This window comes from Hetaerina americana, unplaced genomic scaffold, assembly GCF_022747635.1.
Source record: "Hetaerina americana unplaced genomic scaffold, ioHetAmer1.1.p SCAF_3, whole genome shotgun sequence".
In the NCBI taxonomy this organism is placed as follows: Eukaryota; Metazoa; Arthropoda; class Insecta; order Odonata; family Calopterygidae; genus Hetaerina; species Hetaerina americana.
In genome coordinates this window covers 55,293,275-55,320,603 of record NW_027286874.1, presented here as the reverse complement: position 1 = coordinate 55,320,603, position 27,329 = coordinate 55,293,275, and the positions used below count along the sequence as shown (strand labels likewise).

Below are 27,329 nucleotides of genomic sequence, written 5' to 3'. Positions count from 1 at the left end.
CAGTGCCTGCGCGAAGTGCGATTAGAACGCGCGTGGAGTCAATTCACTTGTGAGAGGGACTTTTGAAAGAAAATAGTTTTCTTTTCCTAAGTTGTGATGTTGTTGTAACTGCCCGGTGTATCAATGTGCCATACCATTAGCCCAGTGTCTCTGGCCTGTTTCAGTTGCATTTTGGCTTCAAGAAATGTGATTCATCAATTCACCCCACCGCGATGCCCCAATATTCAGCTACAAATCTTCTTGCATGTGGATAGATACCAAATCTCGCATCGCAATTCATTGATGGAAGTGCCAGTTTCTTTTTAAACAATTGCTTTGGTGGTCTGTCCTAGTCTTTCCAAAAACATTGTATCCTATTCAGTTCATATCATATTAGTTTTATACCATCAAAAATGAACTCAACGCCAACGAATACTATTGGAATTAACGCTTCTGGTCTACTAACGGTAAGTTTTTTACATGTACTATCTCATTCAATCAATGGTTAAAAATACTATCACCAAAGAAATATTTTTTAAATTACCAGTAAGGGAATGTTGTCAGCAGGATTTCAAATGTCGAGTTTGGTTGATTTGAGAAACATTTGTTGCAGTATAATTTTGTGTGTATGATAGCATCACCGAAAAGTGAAAATCAGTAAGGCTATGCTGTCTTAACAAATAATCACATCGTGTTTTACTTATTTTAGGGCTCATTCCAATTCAAAATACAATAAAAGGATTAATGGTGAGAAATAAAATAGATTTTTACTTATTTGACATGCTCATATTGGACGAAACATATCTCTGAGAGGCAGTAGACTATGGACTTGGTTGAGTATTTTGACCGGGCAGAGATGGTCTGCCTCGAAGCCTACGATGCGCCTAATCTTTACCTAGAAATAACCAGTTACTGGTGGGTTGAGTTTGATTTTTGGGGATAACCATTCTACTGACAACAGTGTATGTTCACTGTAATGGGCCAGTCAATACGATGTTTGTGTTTCTTGCAAGATAACCACTTCAGTAGTTCTGACATGGCAAACTTATTTACTTCTCTGAAAAGCTATGCAAGCGTTACATTTTTGTAGCGACATCGATGTAAATTAACTAATTTCAAAATGTTTGGTTTTTAGCAGAGTTGCTTATCTACGAATTTAACTTGTCCAACAACACCTTAAGTATACTTAATGCGCATGACCTGGCGTTAAATTAAAAACACCGATATCTCACCTTGAAAGAACACAAAGTTCATCATTCCATACTTTACTTAACTTTAACTGATCGCGTTCTTTCTCTCAAAATATTTTTCCATGTGTAATTTAAAATAAACCCGAAGATACAAGAAGGAAATAAGTTTAAAATTAGGTAAATTCTAAATGAACCAATTCCTCGTAAATCCAGCCATTCCTATTATCGATAAATTATTCTCTGCAATTGTGGCGATGCATTTTCTTCAATGGACAGTAATGTTTTGGCTCTTATCTTGTTCTTTTTAATTTTAGGTTGGGAATTATTGTTTAGGCGTGAGGTGGGAAATATTTTTCCAGGTAGGTTTCCCGGAAGATACTTAGCTCTCTACCCATCTCATCTGTTCTATAAAAATCATGTTAGGTAATGCTATGTCAAATGGTCCAATAAGTTCAACATTTGTAATACCGACGACATTTTTATTTATACACTAATGTTTTTCAACATGAATTTCGATCTATATATCATTAAACTTAGTTTTTTTTTCAAATATGCAATTTTTAATTCTCTACGTGTGCCTGTGACCATTTTCTTTTTTCATGACAGTATGCCCTTTGGTTTTTATGGTTGGCGCAACTTTAACAAGATAAATATTTTAAAAATTTAGAGCGTTATAATTGCTGCACAGTTCGTTATATCCAATTCTTGATTTGTGTCACAATTCTTATCGTGATGTATCGTATCATACAAGAAAGCTCTTTTGAGCAACCGGCATGCCTACATATTTTCAGGATTATTAAATATAAATTTCATTGTAAGTTTATTAAATAAAGTTTTCATTTATTCAGGAGACCCATCAGCTAGGACTTTATTTGGAAACACTATATACATAGCATTATTGGTTTGTACCCGCCAAACCAATCAAGCCATCATCGTAAAAAGCGCAGGCATGTCTATGAATTTTATGGTAGAAGGAATACCCTAAGTGCCACAGAAAAATTATTGCCAATGAGACCACAATTACATCAAAGTTTGCGTCGAAGAAAATAGTTGAAAAACCTCACCACGAACGGGAATTCGTGCATAGCGCCGTCATATCGTGCTTGAGTCATGCTACAGGGACATATTCTGCAACGGATTTCTCTCTCCCGAAATCACGGCAATTTTTTGATAGGATTGTACTATGCCTGCTATTGTCACCACCCTTGCAACTCTTTTCCTTGATATCACTTCAGTGCTTGCCCACTGGGATGAAACAATTCAGCAGAAGTATTCATTTCCTCAGCATATAATGTGGGTTCTCCGACGGGCGGATTGATACATTTCCCTACCACGCCCCACTTCGGCACCAAGCCAAAATAGTGAAGAAAGAAGAGTCGGAAAGCCGTTGTGCAAAATATTTCGCCGATATTGAAGGGCTATACAGGACAAAATTTTTGACTGTCCCAGTTTATTTCATTTTTAAAGGTGCTCCAATTTCTAAGGTTATATGTATGAAATCGCGACTACGGCAGGCTAATGGGCAGAGCGTTCATCTCTTGACCAGGAGGACCCAGATTCGTTATCTGAGTGATAACTTGGGAAACTCCCAGCTAAACCCAACCTGTGTGATTTTATGGGCACTATACTATATTTGGTGGACGTGGTAGTACAGTGGGGATAACTCCGAGTTACTGACCGGAGGGCTCAGGTTCGATTCCCGGGGTCACCTACAGCTTCTCTAAAGCTGTGACATTTTTCGTGTGTCAGATCTTTCTGGGAGGTCACAGGTGGCGCCAGGAAAGTAACTGGCTCCACTGCTCTGGTGTGTGAATTTCTCACGTCATTAGGAATATAGTAGTATTGGGTGAACTCTACCCTCACCTATCAAACCGACCTTCGGATAGATAACTGGTTTTTCAATATATCTTTCATAAAATGCACTAGCGAAAAAGCGGGAAAGGCATCCGTTTGACTTCTCTACCATGATGCATTTCACCGAACGCTGGGGTTGGCTTGACATGAGGCTATCACGCCAATATTCGGGGTGATTATTGGGGCTGCTTCCAACCATTTGAAACAAATCACCGATTCTGGGAGGAAGATAATATCTACTCGCAGGGTCGAATTCGGACCCGATCGCATAATTTGCCGTTTCTACTTATATCACTGTATACCCCGCATGTTCTTTCAACGGTAAAAAAAAACCTCTTCATCGTAGGCTAATTTATAGTTAATGCCTATGTCAGGACATCATACATGAACCTTTCCTGTCTACGGAATTATTTCGATTTAAAAATCGAAAAGTATAGGTCAAATAAAGAATCATATTTGCTGGAAAGAATGCACTAGCCCATATCCCAGACCGAATCCTGCGGGCTGTAGAATAAATGTACGGACTTCCAGTTATCAATTGGATTTGTACAGCATGTGAGATCGATCTAGGGTGCCTGATTCGATCCGTTGAGTTGAGAAATTTGATCAGTAAGTTTTGTTGCGAGTGGGCCATTGTCAACCTTGTATTTATCTCTCTAACTCTCGCTCTCTTTTATGCCTATACTGACCTAGCCTAAATTTTACAAGTGGCCTTAACTTTCGGATTGATATTCATTGAACCCTACCAGTATTATGGGAAGGGTAGGCGTAGTGGGATTATCAGTTGCGTCTTTTTCTGAGAATGATGCCGATTATGCTCGATTTGAACAATACGGTGTCAAATAAGGAACTTTTAAATTCTACTCTTCGAGAGATATGTCATATTTCGTGGTCAATACCAACCTCATGGCCTTAAACTCGAGAAAGAGGATCTTTGCTTGCGTGTAAATGCGAATAAGGACGCCATTTCATGCTATGTTAATTCGCTGAAAGGATGAGTGGTGGTCGTCCAGATCCGGAAAATTGGTACCTATTTAGTGGAGTTACTTCTTTTTCAGGGGCACTGCCCAAAATGTTTTAATGGCAAAAGTATACTTGGGTAGGAGAGCTTTTTCCTAAAAGTTTAAATACCAATGTTATATCCACCTCGAACTGTTGTGATTTACGGTCCAAATTCTAACGATTAACACTCTGGGTCTTTCAAGCTGTATCAAAGCTATTAAATTTTATATAATTCATAAATAAGTATAAACAACATTTGAAACTGTAATAGAATTGAAATATTATACTGTACTTCCATGCGCAAATTTTCAATTCGTGGATTTCGCACGCCTTAGAACTACGAGTACTCGTAGTACCCTGTGAGGTCTATTCTCAACTTTCAAGTAAACTTTCTGGTTGAAGACGTATGGTAGACGAAGAGGTATAGTTTGTTTTGGTTAATGTATGTATAAAGTAAGCTGGCATGATGCTATAAAAATCAACCAGATATTTATTAAAACATAATTGCTTATGGAATATTGTATCATGATAATTTATTTTTTCTTAACCCCAAATAATTTTTCCTAATTCAGTATATAAATGACCTTCGTAAAATACAATCACAGTGGTCTTAGTTACTGATAAAGTATACGCATATTATGACGTGATATATCACTGAACTAAAAACGTCAATTGCGTATATTTATTCATTTTCGTACTATTATTTTCCATCTCTTTATTATTACTGCCCCACCGATTATCTACAGGACGCAGCTGACAAAAGATTGTCTGGAGGGTAAACGGTAGGTTATAGGCGATTTAGAGAAGTAATGCGTCAAAATTCCAATGAAGAATGAACATCACAGGCTCCAGATTTCTATGTTGTATAGAACAAATGGGGGACTAACTCGGGATCGCGTCAGATTGGTGCGCGATCCCTACTGCATCGGATTTCATATCCGAGAACCCGATTCCGATATTTTCGCTGTCTTTTACTCGAGTGTCATGTGTGGAGAGCGGTACACCTTTCTTCAAGGGCAGCGTATGGTGCGCCGCATGCGACCCGATAATCGAGGTTCTTTTCGTTAATCATTGTGAGGCCCATTCCGATGCCGGATTTCTCTAATCCTCTCTATATCTCTTATCATTGCCGTTCATATCATTATAACAGAGAAAATGACCTTACTCTCGATAGTATTCTACACCGACTAATTATTTCAAAGTAGAAGCGTTTGCCGATCGGAGGTAGGTTTTTGGGTGGTCTCAGTAAACATTTTATATAATTTTGTATTTCTGTAAGGACGTTCTTCTAACCGCTGTTAAATATTCTAATAATGTCTACTACTTCTAATAAATTCCTAAGCCATTGGTACAGTGTATCCATCGTTTCGTGCCATCAAAAAATCTTATTAGTTTCCTCCTCGTACTTCCTTTTACCATAGATTTATTTTCAGTAGCATTCCATTGCCTATCAATAATTCCTCCGTCTCCTTATTCACGTCACGCCTTCTTGGGGACTTCCACTCTGTCAAGGTCATGGTACATAAAAACGATGTTAAGAATAGGCCACAAAAGAATATGGGCATGAACTTTATGAAACTGCTTTTTTTACTGGTCCAATAAGATAGGCAGTTCTTCAAAAACAGTGAATGCCTTGACTTGTTGTGGACAAGACCACTCTCGCATATGTGTTTTGATTTCCTGGTGATTTGACTCCTTATCTCTTTCTAGAAATTTGTATCCACCCTACTTAACCCATGGCTATATCCAAATGCACGAATTTTTTCATCGATAATTGGTCGTACATGATTCATTTTATGTTTTCTTAATTTCTATATAGTAAGAGTCACTATTAGGAAAATCACTGTGCATCTTTTTTAAATGCATAATAATAATCGTTTTAATTTTTTCTACCATATATCTCGAGCTTGATTGAGCAATTGTATCGTGTTTTAGTTTGTTTTGAAACTCAATGCTACGATAATTACTGCCCCGAGAGAACTTTGTTGTGAAGTATCCGCCTAAATCCTTGAAAAATTATTCTGTTTTCTTATTTGCATTTAACTATGGCAGCTGATAGTTAACCTCGACGGCAGGACGTAAAACTGTCACGCTTGAACTGTCCCCCATTGGTAAGACTTCTGAGATGTGAATAAAAATATGCCTTTGTTCCCTTGGTGACCCCCTCTGTTCAGAAGGGATGAATAGGAATGCCGATGACGTTCAACATTTCTCGACCCTACGCACAGTGAGCAACATACCTAATGCGAGCGGCAGGGATATCGTTTTCATGAGTGCGATAATCCTCCAAGGGCGCGCGAAATGTTTTGCCTCCATCCCTTTCAATTGATCGTGTCCTTTTCATCAGTGAACAGTTGTTCTCATCCCGCAGGATGGGCGTGGATCGAAAGTAGAGATGATAAATGTTTGTGCCTCCGCCAGTTTTGCCAATCAAGGGGTCAAGGAGCCGACACTCCCTAAATTTGGCCATGCTGTTTTGGTTGTCTGAAGACATCCTTCGGAGAAACGGATCAAGCACTTCAAGGATATACTACGATAATAAATAATAAGTTAAAACTGAACTCATATTGTGCGGGGATGGGGATGCCGAAGGCAGGGTTTTTCGATGCGAGGAGGAAATTTAGAGGAATGTTTCATTTATTTTGCTAACAGCATAGCATAGGAACCCTATCAAGCACGTAGAAGCTCAAATTTTAAAGTTGTTTATGACGAAGGAGCAATTGCTGAGGTAAAATGAGTGACTTGCGTGAAGTGTCAACTCTTTGGGCTAGAGTAGTGGACTATGGAAAACGCAGGCCAGAGATAAAAAAAAGCATAGGTAGCCTGTACAATGTATGGCAGCTGAAGATCGAATCATTGATTAAGTAAATGAAAATAATGAAGTGTAAAAGAGAGAAAAAAATGTGCCCACACAGTATCATTAACAAAGACCGGACGTATCGAGCACTACCTTCGCTGGACCTAACTTTTTGAATTAGCTTAGATACAAAGATTATCTGCCCGTTTCTTGAAAAAATATTATGAACGTGGGGAAGCCTCACACGATGAAAGTCCTCGGTGTGAGTCAATTTAATCACGACGATTACATATTGGAACCAACTTTGTTGAGGTCAGTGCTGACGCAATCGTTAAATTATCACGTGAAATGGTACCCTCTATGCCACGGAAGGGTTTGTGGCACGGGGTGATTCCCACACCAAGCATGCATCATCAAAATTAAAGGTTATTTCAATGTTATTTGCCAATACTCAAGTAATTGGGATAATGTTTACGACTGCTAGATGCATCAATGTAGCCAGTGTAAAATGCTTCTCTGCGCGTAGGAAACGAGAGCTGCTTTGGATAGAAATAATTTTTCGAAACCTGAACAGCGACATAAATCAGTGAAAAAAATAATTTTTGGAAAAAGTTCTTTTCGTTTTCTTCCTATGCAACAACTTCAAAACGTAACCATGAAACAGTAAATCTTATACCTAACCGATTGTAACCCATCGTTCAATAAATTCCGGGATGATGCTTAATTTTTTCCGGGACTCGATATTTCTTCCTTTTTCTTTATTATCCCTCAACATCAATTTTCGAAGACTCTGTTTCCTTGAATGATGCTGAGTAATCCACTGTACTTGCTTTATATAAGCAACTGAGAAAGAAAATTACCTCCGAGTGTACAGCTTTGAAACTCATTAATAAATAATGCACATTGCCATTATACTCTTTACGGCATCGTAAAAAATGTATTATCATTTTAAACTTGATTGGTGGCGTCGCTTTTGAAATAGATTTACGGTGGCTAATTCTGAGACTTTCTATTCCTGAGTGTCATATCGAATCGGATTTAATAATTCTTATTTTTCTTTATTCAGAGTCGTAACAAATTTAATGTTTTGCTTAAATTGACGAAATCATATCGCATCCTAAGCACACGTTAACGCATCTACAGTGCAGTGCATCTCCAATGCTGTTGCCCTGATTTGTTATGAGTAAGATTTCATGGGCAATTGCCCATTTTAAATTAGAATGTCCCAATCACTAGTCAATCAATCGAAAGAGAGGATTTCGCTAATGGCGTAAAAATGAGTATGGCACAGTGAGCATCAAAATGAGATACTTTTATTTTTTCTTGCTTTATTAATATTCAAAGGCATTTTGACGAGTTCCAAGAATTTAATGAGTTGTTGAGCTCATAAAATGTGAGTTTTATTATACATGAATGTTTTTATTTACGAAGTTGTGAGTGCAAGCGGTGCTGACACCAAGGGAAATTTTGAGCATGTTAATACTCCTAAGTTCCTCTTTGGGGCCGGTTAGCTGTTTAGATCAAAGGCTATTTGTGATATCAGAGAGTCACATTATCTAGACAATTAATACACGTACATTTTTACTTGCTAAGAGAACATGACTTTCTTATTGACTGACGGTTAATTTAACCTCTTGAGAATGGCCTGCTCCCTCAAGTGGCTTCTTAAAGAGACTTTAATACGTATCATTATTCCAGTCTACTGATATTCAAGTGAGTGTATTGCTTTGATGAACGGTTAAGGTTAAATATGACCTGAATGGTAAGGAAAGTGTTGAATATTAGACAAATGTTTCAACGGTTATGTTCATTTAAGATGTAATTTAATGTCAGATAAAACTTAAATAGTAGTTCTTCTAGGAGGCCGACCAATACGTAGTGGTTGTATTTGAGAAGTAACTTTCCTTAATTGGTTTTGCTACTTTAATCTTTTCTGATACTGTAAGAGAAAAACGTTAGCTGTAACTGGTAAACAAGTAATGATGTACGGAAATCCAATTTACACCAGCGAAATCTCTACGAGTGGCTTGCCGTGTATCAAGATACGAATATATTTATTTATAAATTGATTTATTCATTGCTCATTATGCCACAAATATATGGTACCTATTTCATGGCATTGTGCTCATTTTTATATCATTTATATCTATGCATATTTCTGAGCCAGTGTAAATTTGGCAATGTTTGTAAACATTCAAGTACTATTTTTAATATTCCGAGTATATTTATTATCAATACTCCTGTATTTATACTTTCGTCCTATCGCATATATATATATATATATATATATATATATATATATATATATATATATATATATATATATATATATATATATATATATGTATATATATGTATATATATGTATGTATGTATATATCATCAGTTATCAAATAACGTCTTTTCTTTGTCGCTACCTTTCTTACAGGAGAAATGTTTATCCATCCAAAATGTGACACCAGAATTGCAGTGCGACTTTGTGAGGACAGCATACGACTGCACTTTTGGAGAGGCGTTCATTTCGTATATTACATTTATTTATTGCTCATTTGAACCACAAAACCAGCTCATTGGATTGTTTGCTATCGTACGTATGATGATATGTTTGCATATAAAATGCTATAAATGTAAATTTGCTAATTTCTCTGACCTTATATTTATATTATCAACCCTTTCAAAAGTAAACTATAATATATTTTCATTGTTTTGCAGTTGTTTTGGATGTTGATTCTTTTCATTGCACTGGGAACAACAGCTGATAGTCTGTAAGTATTCATATACTCTTGACGTCTCACGATGTTTTTGTTTGTTGGCCACTTCCGTAGGCTTTACAAGTTACCCATTTAGCGGGACACTTAAATTTTATGATGCAATAGAAGAGAATCCTGTGGAAATATTCCACTGTTGTGGTGAAATGTATCCAAAACATTTTTCTTTGGCCACTGAATGATAAGGTGGTCTCAATCGGGTGGTTTTTATTTACTTCGGAACACTTATACGCCTGAATTTGGACGACGTCAAGTTAATCGACGACATTATTTCTAGGTCGTTACAGAAAACACTTGAAGATGTTTGTCAAAATTTGAGGAAGCAAGGAATAAAGATCACCATTGGACAGATAAATTCTTCTCGATCCCTGTTGTTGAATGTTGTCTTAAATATTCGATGTTGTTTGTTATCTGCTGGGAGAGGTCAACGTCCAGATTGTACAACCCTTACGTTGAACAAAGGAAGGCGATGCCTATCTGTCACGTAGGACAACAGACATGGAAACAAGCCTGACCCCAATGGCTCCTTTCCCGTATGCATCAATTCCACCCGTAATCATTATGACGCGCCTACATTTTATTCGCTAGCAAAAAAGGAAGATGACGCATAAACGCTTCGGGAGCGGATTTTTTCCCGTCATCATCGTGATTCGAGTTTACTTCATTAGTATTTTCGGCACATTCCATTTCGTGCAATTTCTTGTCGGGGGAGGCTGGTATCACACAACGCGTGCGTAGTCATTCAGCAGAGATATGTCTTCTTCATTGTCATTGAAGGTGAGGAAAAGACAACGACACGGTCATCAGGTTCCCCATTACACATACGATGTGATGGTGGAAATTAGCCCTGACTTTTCCACTTACGCACTAACGTTCTTAGAGGATCGCAATGCCAACTGAGTTATGCAAATTTCAAATACCGGAATGCTTCCAACCTATACAATTAAACAATACATCAGTACAATTAAACGGGAGACTTTTCGTTCGTCCTATTCTCGGAAAGGGATGTGATTTCCGTGTACTTCATCAGGCCGGGGTGAACAGGACCCTTCGAGCGCTCAGTGGTGTGTGTGCTCCAAGGCGACTACAGCCGTAGAAGTCGGTCGTCGGGTATTTAAAGTTTATTTGTCACGGAGAATCCGTATTGCAAAAAAATGAGGGAAGTGCGTTCTGTAAATTTTGTGGACTTCATCACTGTTGGCGTGGCCTAAGGCACTGGGAGCCCTGGCCATCGCCTTTAAATGTGCATCATGGACGTGGGTCGCGTTCAATGCTCTATTAAAGCCGGCGCCTATGATCTCACAATCTCTGTGCCATCGTCATCAGATATTTACTGGCAATATTCATAAAAGGAGATAGGAATCAGTCACTCAAGTTTTTCCATATGATAATTTTTCCTCGCTAAATGGCACGAAAATGCCATCCCTTGTTAAATAGCAAGCTAAGGACGCAATTATCTGATTTGGCTCGCGTATAGCGGTCTATTAAGGTATTGGATCTAAATCCTAGATGTGGCGATTTTCCCATATTAATTCGAGGGACCGGTGTTAAGGGTATCACACTCCCCGTCCGTTGGATGGGGATGACTCGCGGTATATTTCCCTCAAGTCGTTCCCAGCGTCATCTCCTCTCACTTTAATAGAGAATTGTCGTCAATTACTTATAAAATATTTCTTTTCCTTATCCCTCAGTGGCATGCATCATCATTGGTTGGTCATAACCCACTTTCCCACCTCGACTACTGCACACTTTTCGCTGAAAACCCCTCTAGCCTTTGATTGTTCATATACTCTTAACCCCCCTTCCCCGACAATTCGAACTCAAAATCCTCTTGTTATTTTATCCACCAACGAAAAAGGTTCAGAATAAAATAACGTCTGTCCGACCGCGTTAGGAGGGGAATGTGTTTTGGATCAAGGGTAATCACCACACACCCTAGTGGTGGCTTGCAGGGTACTAAATAAAACTAAAACTATTATTACACTCACCTCGCAATCGAAATTTTAGGAATTTGGGATCTTGGTCATGTATTGTCAAATGGAAAATTTTATAGGTACCCAGTTGAACGTAATAGACGATGTCGGGTTGAAACAAGTAATGCCACTGCGTCGTTTACCACTTAGAAAAGGTAACGCACGATCTTATGAGGGACATTCTATATCTATGTTTCGTCGCCTATTATTTATTCACTCATCCTATACTGCTACACGTCGCAAATTCGTAAACCACCTACATTTGTTTATTTACTCCTGCCTATTTACTTACTAATAAGTTTAAAATTTGAAATGATTTTGTCAAGTGTTAGTTAGACTATTATATCGATACTTCAAGGGCCTGCAGTATGATTATAACAAATGTCCACTCGTCACGTTTAATATCCAAAAAATTGAATGGTTGTGTCTTGCTCCCTCGATGTCACATTATACAGGGCTCCTCTCATTCCGGCGGGGGTTTGGCAAAGTATATGGATCAATCCTAAGGAGTGAACCAAAGGGCGGCATTTACCCAACTACCGTGTGAGTAGAGCAATTCGAGGAGGAAAATTTTTTTATGATCAAACTCGTTGCTAATATTTAAAAATGAGTGTATTAGTGGGGCGTGGTAGTCCAGTGGGTAGGACACCGGGCTACTGACCGAAGGGCTCGGGTTCGGTTCCAGTTGAAGCATCTGGGGACTTAAAGCTTCACCCAGGCAGAGTGATATTTCGGTCACCATACATTGCTTGGAAACCACAGGCGGTACAGGAAATGGAACCAACCCCCTACCGCGACACACGAATTTCGCACGGACTTAGTACTGGGTGAGCTGAACGTGTATCCTCCCCTGTAAAACCAGCCTTGAGGTTTTCATACTGTGATTTCTGGTATGTATTAGTAGTAAAAGACACACTAGAAGCCTTGAAGGGACTAGGCATAGTTCTAATTTGTGCCCTTGACTTAAAGACCTCAGAATGTTTTTGGGTGCCAAATCTTAGGTGCCTTCAACAGAATGTTGTCCTGGGACCTTAAAAATAATATCTTCATTCTCTAGTAGTTTTCAACTCTCATAATATGTCCGGAGTTTTCATCTGTCCGATTCATTCAGCTCCAGTTAACAGCTCCCGAATCCTGTTTGTGACGTGCGAATAACGGGTCTTCCATGAGTGTAAATTATGCTTGAGAGGAATAGTTTCCCAACCGTCATGCTTCGCGTGCTCATGCCTCTTTGAAACGACTTCGCAACACCGAGAAGTATCGGTGTCTGTGTGAAGAATAAATGCAACACTGGCCGATGCCACCGCCAATATTTTCTTTTTTATAACGATTGAATGTATTAATTGGATTGTGTTAGGCGAGATGCGGTGGAACATCGCGTTAATGATGATAAAGTGAGTGTAGATAGAGTTGCCACGAGGCGTCATGCTGAGGCGCATAAGCGATGCAGGTAGCCACAGATTACACAAAGGCGTTGAAACACGAGGTGAGTACGAGTGAGATGGTGAGAGTAGAATACACTCAAATATTCAATTAAGAGTACAACCCACGGCCACAGCCAGCTGCAATCCGAATTCCAGCTACAAGAATACTTGCTCCATTATCAAAAAGAACCTCCTACTGTTGATCAGCTCTTGGTTATCTACTTGTGCCATATACTTTTTACAAGAATGACGTATCTTTAAAAAATTATCTAGATAATTTATTTATAATTCAATGTAACTGACATATCTACATAATACCCCGCAGGCCGCCGTATGGGTGCTAGGTCACCATCCGTAAAAGAGAATAAAACCACACGCAAAACCAAAAATTCATGCAAATCTACACCCACAGAGGCGTATAAATTCATGCGAAAACCTTTAACTTACACGCATGCAAATGCATATACTATCAACTGATATGCACATGCACATACAACTACGAATTAAGAAAAAATCTTTCAAATAAATGTTTCTGAACGAGGGTCTAAATCACCTCGCGTGAAATGGCTTTCATCAAGCTTAGAACACATAAAAAGCAATGTTTCTTGCGAGAAATAAGCAAAGCAGCTTAAGCAATATGTCTTTCTGTTATATATGCAAGGAAAAATCAGTTGGTAGAAGATAATCAATTAAACTGAATATATTAAAATTCTGTGAAAATGCGGAAATCGTGCTTCATGCGAATACATTTCTTGTAAAACAGTTCTTACTCTTTTTGTGTTCATTCATTGTATGGACATTTTAAGTGACTTTGAAATACAAGGATGTTTTTATCGTTCTTATGGAGATACAAGAATGCACTTAAGAGGCTGGGGTCATATTCTACCAAATTTGCAGTTCAGTGTATTCGATTGCATCGTATTTCATTTGTACAGAACGATACGCAGATGTTAATTTGTGGCTAGTGAGTTTGTCAAAAAGCTCCCCTCTCACAGAATCAGTGGTCAATCAATGGGGTAAAGCAGGCTAGGGGAAATATCCCAATGATGATCTTCGAGCAAATCTACGAGCCATTTTATCAAACTCTTACATGCCATTTTATTTTACCACAAATTACGCTTAGTTTGTACTCTAATTAACTGCATATATCCCTCACGTCGATCACTCTCTGAAAAGATAGTCAATGAAAGGTTACAGCTGATTATCAGTGATGAAGCTCTTTCTTATGTATTTCTAATTGCCCAATCCTTGCCTGCTTCTAGCCAGAAGTCTTGTGAATATATATCGTCGGGTTTTGCATTTTACTGCACCTACCCATTTAAAGGCTTCCTGAGATATTTTAATGTTTATACAAATAAAATTCAGAGATGTTGAACGAATTATTTTTCAATTGTAATGATAAGAATCCGATGTGATTAATAAAAGTATACTATGAAAGAGAGCATGAGCATTTTAGATGCTCTGTAAGCTTCTTTCTACTAAATATCCTTTTATAACCCATCGATGAGTAATTTTACCTCACCAATAATCATATTTTCAAGGAATTACTTCCTTTGTTAAAAGTATGGAATCAAGATCCAGAAAAAGTTATTTAGTACAATTCCTGCATTTGATGCTTTATGTCCACAAGTAAGACTATTTGGTAAAGTGTTTCTTTATTTGCTTCATATCTTTCATAGGTTTTGCCCTGCCCTGACTGTGATAGCCAAAATGCTAGGACTCTCCGAAAATCTTGCCGGGGTGACCGTTTTGGCCTTCGGTAACGGATCTCCTGATATATTTACTGCCGTGGCTGGAGCAGCCTCAGGACGCACTGAACTTGTCTATGGAGAATTATTTGGTTAGATCACTTAGCTTTTGCTGAATTATTTTGTCCTTTTTGGCACAATTTTTTGCTTGTCACGATAAGTTTTCTATCTAGCTTTTCTTTCACACGTTACAGGCTCAGGAATGTTTGTCACTACTGTGGTAGCAGGCTTGATATGTATAACTTGCCCTTTTGTGGCAATGGAACGCCCATTCCTTCGAGACACAATATTTTACATGGGAGCAGCGTTTTGGGCTTTTTATGTATTCTACAAGGGGAAAATCTCAATGTGGGAATCCATTGGTTAGTAGCCATTGATTTATTGCGTTTTTGACTAAATAATGTTTGCAACATATAATTTTTACGTAATAACTACCCAAAAAATTTCAATAATTTAATCTATGATATATTAGCTTTTTCACAAAGACATTTTCCAGGTACTATATTGAATTCTTTTTCTTTTACAGGTTTTGTTGCTCTTTATCTTTTCTACATTATCGTAGTTGTGGGAGGAAGAGCTTGTGAGCGCTGGAGGAGTAGAGGTAGGTTACTATCTATATATATAATATACACACACACATGTGGGTCGCAGTAGTCCAGGGGGTAGAACGTTGGAATACTGACCGGAGGGTCAGGTTCGATTCCCGGGTAAGTCTGAGCTCCACCAAAGCATCTGGGCACCTGCAGCTCCACCCAAGCTATGTGATTTTTCGGGTATTAGATTTTCCTGGAAAACCATAACCGGCGCAGAGAAAGAAACTGGCCCGCCTACTTTGATCTGTTAATTTCACACGCCGTCGGAGTTAGTACTGGGTGACCTTTACCATCACCTACCCAACCGACCTTCGGGTTGATTACTGTATTTTGGTTTTTATGTACAGATATAGTATAGTACAGAGATATATATATATATATATATATATATATATATATATATATATATATATATATATATATATATATATATATATATATATATATATATATATATATATATATATATATATATATATATATGTATGTATGTATAATCATTTCATTAGTCCCCTAAAACATTCGGCACACTATTGAAATCCCACTCAGTATTCATTCTAATGCTTTGCACAAATCTAAGTCATTTCTATTGTTTTCATTTTCGCAAGCAAAAATGAAACAATCTTTTATGGTTGGAAGTCTTAGATGGTATGATGAAACCGCCTACCAAATTTAAACTACTATTTAATAGTAACCGGTTACATTCCATTAACTCATGATAATTACCATTACGACATTTTCTAGAACTCAATTTCGTACAATCTATGGATTGGAGAAGTAGCATTTTGAAAATTATCATAAACCTTACACATGTCGTAAGAGTGATTAGTGATTGCTACTCTTATTCTGGGATCCTTGGTTTGACTCCAAATCCATCTGAAACCTCCCAGTCTTCTATTTTTTAATTCCCGTAAAAATACTCTCGTTCCACTTTTGAGCATTTTTCTTCGCCATATTCAACGTGACGTCTGAACTATTTTCGTTATAGCAATCTTTAGAAGTATGAGGGGCATAAGCGGAATCCATGTTTCATATACGCCACTCCATATTTCTATGCACTAGGCCACCCTCGATACGCGTGTTTCGTTTTAGAACGTGGATTCGTTCTAAATTCAGCCCGTTTCTCTGTGCAATATTTTTTTCTAATTTTAAAGATCCATTCAAAAATTCAATAATAACTACGAAAGTATCAGTAATTTATGTCATGCATTTCAAAGAATCTCACAGTTAGTTTAGTAATTATCATATTTTTATATTTGTCTTTCCATTCCAATTTTGGTTTTATTGGTTGGAAAAATGTATTAAATCCATAAACATAATGATTTACCCGGATAAATCAGCATGCACTTTGAGATATTACACGAAGATGGTTTTCAGCTTGCTTCAGGTAAAAATTGTGCTTACAACTGAAGTTGCATTGGATGGAAAAAGTGGAATTGCTGGAATGCATTTTGTTGAACCCTAAATCCAGTCTTTCTAAGTTCCTTTCATGTTTGTTTCTCTGCCATGATTTTTAGTGCATGTACATTCATACTGCTTGTTATTTAACCATGAGTGAATAGAAAATATTTTCCAGGAAGGTATTCTCTGGAGCAAGAATTGGAACAAGATAAGAAGAGAGCATCAGTGGATAGTATTGGAAACATACATCATTCCTCAAAGTCTTCAGTTTGTGGTAAGTTTGTTTCATAATAGTTTTGGTTGGTAAAAGATTAATGATGGAGGAATAGAACAGTTAGGTGCAGTCTACAGATTTTGAAGTGACACCATAAGGAAGAAGGAAGAGGTCTAGAATTCCACAGATTTGTGAATGGGTCAAAAATTAATGGAATGCTGTGAAATGTGAGATTTATAAAATCATTTAAGAAATGTGAAATTATCAATGAACTTAATGGTACAAAGGATTATTTGTTATCAAAGAATCAATTTCTCAGGTATGGGTTTGAATCCTGGAGACGGTAGATCTTTTTCAGAGGGATCCTGATCCCTACTTAGAGGTGCTTTGTGGAGGGCGCTTTAAGTGAGTATACCATCCATCAAATTGGATGTTAAACTGTGGATCCCTTGCTGCCTTTCGTTAAGAGTTAGCTAATGCCAATGCCAGGTTTCCTCTACCCTCCTCCTTTTCCATCCATCTCCAATTCCGATCCATCTCTAATCTCAGCTGTCAGTCACTTCCCCTAAATCTACTACTACTAGTACCACTCAATTTCTGAGGAAGAGTCTTTAATTGATTCTTCATTTAGCTTTGGAGATTAATTTCTGGGTTTAGAAATAGGCAAGTATAAGTATCAGGCACCTAGCTACAATATTTCCTAGTTACATTTTTATAGACATATATGTGTATAGCCATAAAATTACAACAATTAATCATTGTGGAAATTCATTAAAAAATGTATACTTTTAGGCATAGGTAATCCTTTATGAGCATAATTTTGGTGTTATATTTCTGTTTTTCCAGTGGATCTTGCACTGCAAGCGGAACAAATTTGTCAGTTAGCTTCAATTGCAAAGACACATGAAGGGGAGAAGCTGAGAACTGAAGTCGTGTTGAAAGCTGTTGAGTCTTGCACCACCCCTTTACTACAAAGACGTGAGTGAGCAAATTTTCTGATTTTATATTATCACTTAAATCTATTTTCAGAGAATAGATAAAGTACTTCTATTTTTTCATGCTTATACATTGTTTTAGCGTAATTGATATTAAATAGATATTACATAGACTTGCCGCATGATTTGTCAGAATAGTAATATGATAACTCATTCATTTTTATTTTAAGAAGAAGAAAGTGCTGAAAATTTCTGTTCTTTGGTAAAGGATGCAGTTAGGGAAATCAATCCACTCAACATGGAAACGTGGTATGACTCCAGATGGTATTCCCGTGTAATTTTAATTATAAAGGTAAGAGAAAACTTTTGAGTGATTTTTTTTTCCCCTAAAACAAATATGACATGATTCTTATGTTTTTTTTTAACTCTAGATGCCTGTTTTCTTCATTTTAAAACTAATTATTCCTGTGGTTAACTACACATCCGAAAGAGATGGATGGTGCAAGTTACTAAATGTATTCCATTGCATATCAACACCACTATTTTGTGCTTTTGCTACTGGCTGTAAGTATATAAATTAAAAACTTAAGTCGTCACTTGAGTTTTAAAATTATTTTACATATCACAATTTTAGTAGCAGACACACATTTATATATCTGCTATTAAATACATTTTTGAAAAATATCCTTTGCAGCCTTAGTTAATAATACATGCTTTGTCATATTACTTGATCATGTTCCACATATATATTTTAAAGTAAAAACTTACTTTATTTTCTTTAAATATATTTCTCCTTGAATCAACATTTGACTAATTTATTTTTCTATTTCATGGGTTCACCTTTTTTAGTTGCTCAATACAATCTCCTAGCAAGTGTTGAAGGTATCAATCTTCCATTTGCAGTATTGCTGCTCATAGTGTGCATGGGAATTGCAACTGCTGTCTTCTGCACATCTCAACAAAAACAACCGCCTAAGTATCATTCGGTAAATTGTAGAAATTAAATAATATGTCATTTATTCAATATTTGGAACGCTGCCGAGTAGTTAATGTGTCATTATAAACTGCAATCTTATTCTTGAAGTTAATGTCAACTTTTAAAAGTAAAACTCAGCAAACATAAAAATGAACTTTAATCTATTCATTTTTTTCTCATGATTTTCTAGTACTCTACTGGGTTTGTTCAATAAGTATCAGGACTGGTTCCACAAATCAAAATTTAGTGCAGTCATGATTACAATTACTTTATAATCTTCAAAATGCATTCCTCCTGCATCGATACACTTAGTTTGGTGCATCTGCCACTCCTCAGAAGCCCGCTGGAGGTTGGTTACTGGAATACTGTTGAGAGCCTTCGTTGTCGCCGCTTGAACTGCCTCGATGGAGTCGAACCGATATCCTTTGAGCTCCCTGTATTTGCGGAAACAAGAAAAAGTCAGGTGGAGCCAGTTCAGGGTTGTAGGGGGGGGGGGGGTGAGGCAACGTTGCCATGCCAAATTTCGTCAGCAGTTGCCACACAACAGTGACAGTTTTTGTTCCTTGCTCAAGACTTTCGGCACCAGCTTTGTGCACACTTTCCTCATCCCAAGATCCTCTGTTGCAATGGTGTAGATGGTTCCGACTGAAAGACCGGTCTCCTCACTGATATAGGCAATGGTTAAAAGCCTGTCAGAGTCTAAAACTTTTTTCACTTTGGCCACCTGAGCATCGCTTCGAGCGGTCGTCAGGTGTCCGACATGGTGCTCGTCTTCGACGAGCTCCCGGCCTTCCTTAAACATTTTTGCCCCTAAAAAACTCTTGTACAGCTTAAGGCATCCCTATAAGCGTGTATAATGAGTTCAAGGGTCTCCAATGCAGATTTCCCAAGTTTAACGCAAAACTTCACAGCGTAGCGTTGCTCGATGGTGTGCTCCATGCTGGCCCGATGACACCACAAACAATCACACGTCACAAAAATCCACCTCCTGTCTCGACACATGCCCAGAGATGATTGAACTAAAGTGCACCTGAGTGGTGGGGGACCCCTCTACCGAGCAGACCGGTTGGAACCCCATCCACAGCTCTGTTGGGGCTACAGCAAACCAGTCCCGATACCTATTGAACGGACCTGTATATTTTATCGGTGTATATTTAAGTTATGCATGGTAAAGTATACATATTAATTATAATTTATATCTTCAGTCTTGGATAATATTTGAAAAAAGAAATCCTAGAAAAATCTATGATATGTAACTATATTGGAAGGACATGATTCAAAAGAAATTTTTTAATTAAAATTCAAATTTTTTCACTACATTTCCTGTAAAATTAGGATTTTTTTCTTGAATAATTTTCCATGTTTATAAGAATATTTCCTAAAACCCATTAAAATCATGCCACATGGAAGGTATTGAATGTTTTTGTGGATCTTGTGGGTATGAATGGAGAATTTCATGTGGAAGTACCTGTGATAGCTAGTCGGTGGCAAATAATAGCATTGAGTTTTTGGTAGCGGAAGTTGACTTTAAATACAATGAACTGCTTTTCTTGCTTGGCTTTGGTTTGTTCATAACTACATTTTGTGTGAAATCGTTTGTAGAGCTTAGTCAAACAAGGCTGTTTGCACTAGCCAATGCATTTCATGTTATCACTCACTATTGGATGGCCTAGAAGTTTGCATACATTTATATCCATAATTTTTATTATTAGGTATTCATTGCTAGTGTCAAAGCTTCTCAGAGAATCTTAATTTTTATGATATTACTCATAATTAAAATAGATCCACTGCCAGGTCCAAATGTGAAATTGATATGCTATAGCCACAGTACTAATGAATTGATAGAAATCATTTGGATTTGGGAAATATCTGACTGAAGTACATCATTTTAAGATTATATTTAAAATTTATGGTGTAAAAAGTAATTGAAGTTAATTTTACTAATTCTAAACTTGATATTTTTTTCAAAATTAGGCTTTTGCATTCCTTGGTTTCATTGGATCTATCATTTTGATTTATATGGTGGCAAATGAAATCATCACCTTGCTTCGTGCAGTTGGTATTTTCTTTCAACTGAATGAAACTTCATTGGGTTTGACTGTTCTTGCCTGGGGCAACAGCATAGGAGGTAAGTTCCTATATATAAATATATTAATTTATGTGCACCAAAGCAAGAAACATACCACATATATGCCACTCAAAGTCATATGGATGTTACTTGAGGTATAGCATGCTAGTTTGGAGCAGGGAAGTAGAAGAAAGAGTTGAGCATCAACATTTTTATTTTGGTATTGATATTTACATACAATATGATGAGATATTAATATATATATATATATATATATATATATATATATATATATATATATATATATAAAATATTAATATAAATATGTATTATACCCATATACTACAGATGTACATCTAGATTATTTAAGGCAATAATATTTGGATGACATTAGACATTAATTCATTATGACCTACGGTTTTTAGTGAAGGTTTTGAAAAACTTGATTTTGAACCAGACATGATTTGAAAGCATTGAAACCTTTTGGACCCAGCCATAAAAATAGTGGTCAATAATGGCCATTCAATGGGATCACCTCTAGAAAGAGGTGGAGTTCTTTCTGGAAGAAGGATGAATCTAAGAAATAAATGGCTTTAAATGCTTGACTTTTTGTGACATGAGTATAAAATATTTTAGCTATTCATTTACATTTTTATTTCAATTCCATCCCATCCAGATAATTATTTTAAATGAAAACATTTTTCTGGTTTTACACTCAGAAAAACCAGGAGAAACGTTTTTCTTGCCTTGGATGAAGGTTCATGATACTATTAGCCATTGAAATCATTTAAAATTTTATAATTATTTCTACAAATAATAGTAAACTAAATAATGGAATAGATATTACTTTTCTGACAAAATGGGATTGGCCATTAGCTTCTAAATATGCTTGCTTGGTTGTATTAGAAATAAATTTGGCCCCAGACAAAGTGAGTACTTAGTGGGGGTTTAGGAGGAATTTTCACAGTATCCTGCCATCATTAATTTCTTTACTAGCAATTGTGCTCATTTTATATAAACTGTGTGTACACCATATGCTTCATAATTATTTTTCATATTTCAGATTTTGTTACTGATCTGACAATTGCTCGACAAGGTTATGAACGAATGGGCTTCTCAGCATGCTTTGGAGGGCCATTATTTAGTATCCTTCTTCTACATATATATTGTGGGAAAGCAGCAAAGGGAGGATTGTTAACATTTGGTTTGTTTCAAATCTCATGATTGACTCTTGAAAAGATAATAGCATTATTAAATCATGCATTAAGAACCGACCCATGTTAGTACTAGATATGGTAGCCTACCTGCCTAGGGCAGCTACCTTTTCTTTGTCTTCTCAGTATTTCATGAATGATTTTATTTTCACTCGTCCACTGATATTTAAATTCCGTGTTTCTGGAATTGACACTGGAAGCTGAGAAAATTATTTTTACGTCAAGTAGCAAGAATTTATTATGGTTTTTATTTAGTAAAACGTTGCTTTCCAGTGATCATGCTATTGAACAGCAGTATATTACTTTTTTCAACTGCATTAGTGAGCATTGTCTTGTATATTCATGATTCATTCATTATTTTCATAATATAGTAGCTTTAGACATTCTAGCACCTTTTTTATATGAATGAAAATTACTAGTGATGTTTCATTTCTTCTGAAAAAAATAGAATATTTTACTATTCAACAAATTAACTGCATATATATGTATGTTTATGTATGTATACATATTGTATGTATGTATACATATTGTATGTATGTATACATATTGTATGTATGTATACATATGTATATGTATGTATGCATATGTATATGTATGTATGCATATGTATATGTATGTATGCATATGTATATGTATGTATGCATATGTATATGTATGTATGCATATGTATATGTATGTATGCATATGTATATGTATGTATGCATATGTATATGTATGTATGCATATGTATATGTATGTATGCATATGTATATGTATGTATGCATATGTATATGTATGTATGCATATGTATATGTATGTATGCATGCATATGTATTTGTATGTATGCATGCATATGTATTTGTATGTATGCATGCATATGTATTTATGTATGAATATGTATGTATTCATGCATATGTATGTATTCATGCATATGTATGCATGCTTATGTCTCGTATATGTATGTATAAATGTTATTATTAAGTAATTTTCTGGTTAAGGTAGATTTTGGATGGACAAAACTACCAAATAAATATTTTGCGACTTCTAACAAAACAAAATCCAGCAACCTGCTCTACATCAAGTCCCTCTTCATCTCTGTGTACTTCCTTCCTCCCTTCATTCTGTCTAATATCCCTATACTGTTCCTGCCCTTTCTTCATTTGCCTATCATTCTCCTGTCTATCTGTCTTCAACACCCCACTGCTGATCAATAAGCCTTTCATCAAGTGTTCCTTTCTCCTCATGATTGTCACAATAATCCCCCCTCCTTGCCTACCATACACTAGCACCTAGCATTTCATTTATTTTCCTTTCCTTCCATTTTACCTCTTCCATCCTCCTCCACACCCACATTTCAAAAGTCTCCAATCTATGTCTATCCTCCTGCTTTAGTGACCATGTTTCTGCACCATATATATCTACGCTCCTTATCAAAGTTTTGATGAATATCTTCTTAGCAGCCTTACTCAACATCCCTGTTATCACCTCCCTCCTCCTTATGAAATCCTCTTTGCCTAGTGCAATTCTTCCCCTTATGGCCCTAATACTTTGACCATGTTGATCCAAAACACTTCCGAGATACGTAAACTGTTCTACCTACTCTAGTTTTTGCCCTCCTAATTTAAGGTTAACTTTGGCCTTTTTCTTTGTGGAGAATCGCATAACCTTTGTTTTACTAATATTAATTCTCATCCCATATATATCGCTCTGAATTTCCAATTCACTCAGCAATGCTTGCAACTCCTTGGCTGACTGACAAACTAAAGCTTGGTCATCAGCGAACCTAACTGATTTTACAAATTCCCCGCCAACTTTCATACCTATCACCAGCTCCTCGCAAGCCTCTTTTAACCATTTCCTCCACATAAACGTTGAACAGCACCGGTGATAATGGACAACCCTGCCTTACACCTCTTCCTAACACTGCCTGTCCAAACTCTCCATTCCATACTCTCACCTAAGCAGTCTGAGACATGTACAGGTTTCGGATTAGCCTTCTATCCCAATATACTATATCTATTTTCTGCAATATACTCATTAGTTTTCCCCAGTTCACTCTATCAAACACTGTTTTGAAATCTAAGAAATAGGCAAATACATCCTGATTGTATTCTATATTCCTCTCGATTAGTGAACCCATCACTGCAATGGCATCACGCACACCTCTCCCCTTCCTCAACCCCTACTGATCATCCCCTAAGTAATCATTTTCCCTACTTTCAATCCTTTTGCTGATGATCCTGAGAACAACTTTAGCCAAGTGGGAAATCAAACTTATTGTTCTGTAGTCCTCACATGATGCAGCCTTTACCTTTTTTGGAATAGGAACTAACACTGATTTCACAAAGTCTTCCGACCAGATTCCTTCCTCATAGATACTGCGAATCAGTCGATATAGACTCTTCCTCTCACATTTTCCTAAACCTTTCAGTAGTTCTGCAGGATTGTTGTCTATCCCCACAACCTTATTTGATTTCATCTACCTTAATGTCCTTTCTATCTCATCATCGAGTATGCCTGAACCTAAGCTATCTTCCTCTACGTCATGTTCCTTTTCTGTGCCTAATATTGGTGGCCTGAGTTCTTTACCATACAAGTCTTCCGTATATTCCTTCCATCTCTCTTGGATCAATTGTGTCAACTATTATCTTACCTGACTTATCTCTAACTGTTAGAAGAGAACTTTCATTCTTTCTTCCCGATATTGATTTAACCTTGCTGTATAGCGCATTAATTTCATCCTTCCTCTGCAAATTTTCCATATCTTCCACCATGCTTCTTTTGCTTTATTTGTTGGCTGCCTCAATTTATTATTTTAATCTTTGCACTTCCTTTTGCCCAGGTCTGTGTTTACATTCTTCCATTTTCTTCTCTCATCCATCTTTGTAATCATCTCATCCATGATCCATTGTTTCCTTGTCCTTTTCCCATTAACAGTTCCTATAGTTTCTTTTGCAGCTTTCGATTTCCCTTTCTTGATACATTTCCATTTTTCTTCAATAGTACTCAGCTCTTCACCCTCCATGATTTTCTCTACAACCTGCTGACTCTGCTTTGTTTTAAATCCATTTGATGCTTCTACATTCTATTTCCTAACCTACAACCCCTGTCTTATCTTTTTGAAATGGGCACTACCCTTCATAACAACTTAATTGTGGTCAGAGTCTGCATCCATGCAATTATTATTATCACATTATTCCTGAATCTGTGCCGAACCATAATATAATCTAACTGATACCATTCTGAGTCACCTGGCATTTTCCATGTATACCTACGCCGTTTTTGGTGTCTAAAACAAGTATTGGTGATGACTAACCCCTGTCTCCTGTGGAACTCAATTGCTTTCTCCCTGCAGTCATTCCTCGCACCTGAACAGTAGTCCCCTACCTCATCACCATCTCTTCCTTTGCCTATCATCGCATTCCAATTCCCCATCACTATCAAATGTTTCCCTGCAGGAACACACATGATTATGTCCTCTAACTGATCTTATATCCTATCAACTTCTTTCTCTTTATGATTGCTTGCTAGCATGTATACCTGAATAATGACCGAGTTCATTGGTTCTGCTTTTATCTCTACTAGTAATATTCTATCCATTGCTTATTCTATGTTTACTATGCTTCTTCCTACCTCTTTATTCAATGTTATGGCAACCCCTCATTGGCTCTCATTCCTGCCGCTGCATATTATTCTAGAACTATCACTCCAGTAATCTTTGCCATCCATCCATCTCACCTCACACAAACCCAAAAGATCTAAATTTTCTCTTCCCATCTCTTCCTTAATATTCACTAATTTTCATGTCCTCAACATTGTATGTATATGTAATCGAACTCAGACCCCTAATATATATATACATATTTGTGGGTTGTGGTAGTCCAGCGGATAGAGCGTTGTACTGCTGACCGGAGGGGCCCGAGTTCGATTCTTGGGCAAGGCCTGCAGCTCTACCCAAGCTATGTGATTTTTCAGTTACTGGATCTTCCTGGGAAACCATAACCGGCAGAGGGAAAGGAACTGGCTCCCCTACCCTGATGTGTGAATTTCACACGCCGTCGGGCGTAGTACTGGGTGAACTCTACCATCATCTACCAAACCGACCTTTGGGTTGATTACTGTTTTTATGGTTTTTAAATATGTTTATATATATGTTTATATATATGTTTATATATATGTTTATATATATGTACACATACATTTTATTTCATATAGCATTTCCTTAACTATGTGAATCTAGATTCTCTCTTAGGAATTGGCATTTCTTTTACCATTGCTAGTGCCCAGAATGATGGAAACCCAATACTGGTGAGTCTTGTAATTTATTAAATTCCCTTCACCAAGGTCTAACAAAACAAATCTTTTATAATGTCTGTAAAGTTAAATATGTTGATTTTGACATTGAGTTTAGTTAGTATAATGGAATATATTTATGTTACCTCTAATGCCATTATTGTTTTATATATTTTAGTTGACCTACGGAGGGCCTGCTCCAATTCTTACAGCATTCATATTCATTAGTTTGGCTAGCTCTTTTATTGCATTTCCTGCAATGGGATTTAGAGCAACTCGTTATTATGGATATTATTTAATTAGTATTTATGCTCTTTTTGTGACATTGACAGTGATTTTTGAATGTGGTTATCTACCTCTGCTCACCATGTTTAGTGATCCAGATGGTTAAATAGTTGCAAGCATTACTTTGTATGAGGTGATCTAATCATTCATTTAGTCTGTTATCCCAGTGCATCAATTCATGATGAATGGTCATGAAATATGCCTACCTCATTTCAAGGCAATACTGGTTGAGTAAAAATTTTTAGAGAGGTTTTATCGGGAAGAACTCGAAGAAAAGGCATCTGTGCCAAATTACAATGTTGATTGGCTTGTGGCAATGGTTATTAATTTTTGTGACTACTCTTATCTGTGTTTGCACAGTTAAATTATGCATTGACATACTATTTGATGGCTTGAAAAATGTTTGAATGCCTGCATTTAATGTATTTTATTCTCATGTAAATCATATTTACAAGGAATAAAATTAATGCAGGAGGTTGTAATTTCTTGAAATGTAATAAGCATTACCATCCCCAAGCCGAACAAATTGATTATTTATAGTTGAAAGGTAACCATTACAGATCAAATTCATTGTACATTGTAACATTAAATTATTTAAAGTTTATAAACTTTGAGGTCTGTTTTATCGTTTTATGA

At 36.8% G+C, this 27,329-nt stretch overlaps 1 protein-coding gene across 3 annotated transcripts; it reads left to right on the top strand.

Moving 5' to 3' along the window:
* On the top strand, positions 1-27,329 carry LOC139690852 (mitochondrial sodium/calcium exchanger protein-like). 3 transcript variants are annotated; one of them, XM_071588456.1, is made up of 15 exons: positions 1-446; positions 9,251-9,409; positions 9,535-9,587; positions 14,667-14,827; positions 14,930-15,097; positions 15,262-15,336; positions 16,905-17,003; positions 17,790-17,921; positions 18,112-18,230; positions 18,310-18,442; positions 18,728-18,864; positions 20,829-20,982; positions 21,986-22,066; positions 26,356-26,423; positions 26,587-27,329. In XM_071588456.1, the coding sequence occupies exons 1-15, from the start codon at positions 393-395 to the stop codon at positions 26,797-26,799; spliced, it is 1,806 nt and encodes a 601-aa protein (XP_071444557.1). In that variant the 5' UTR covers positions 1-392; the 3' UTR covers positions 26,800-27,329. The 3 variants fall into 3 exon arrangements, with proteins under 3 accessions (XP_071444557.1, XP_071444556.1, XP_071444558.1); XM_071588455.1 differs by having other exon boundaries at positions 18,109-18,230; XM_071588457.1 differs by lacking the exons at positions 1-446; positions 9,251-9,409; positions 9,535-9,587 and adding an exon at positions 12,937-13,049 and having other exon boundaries at positions 18,109-18,230.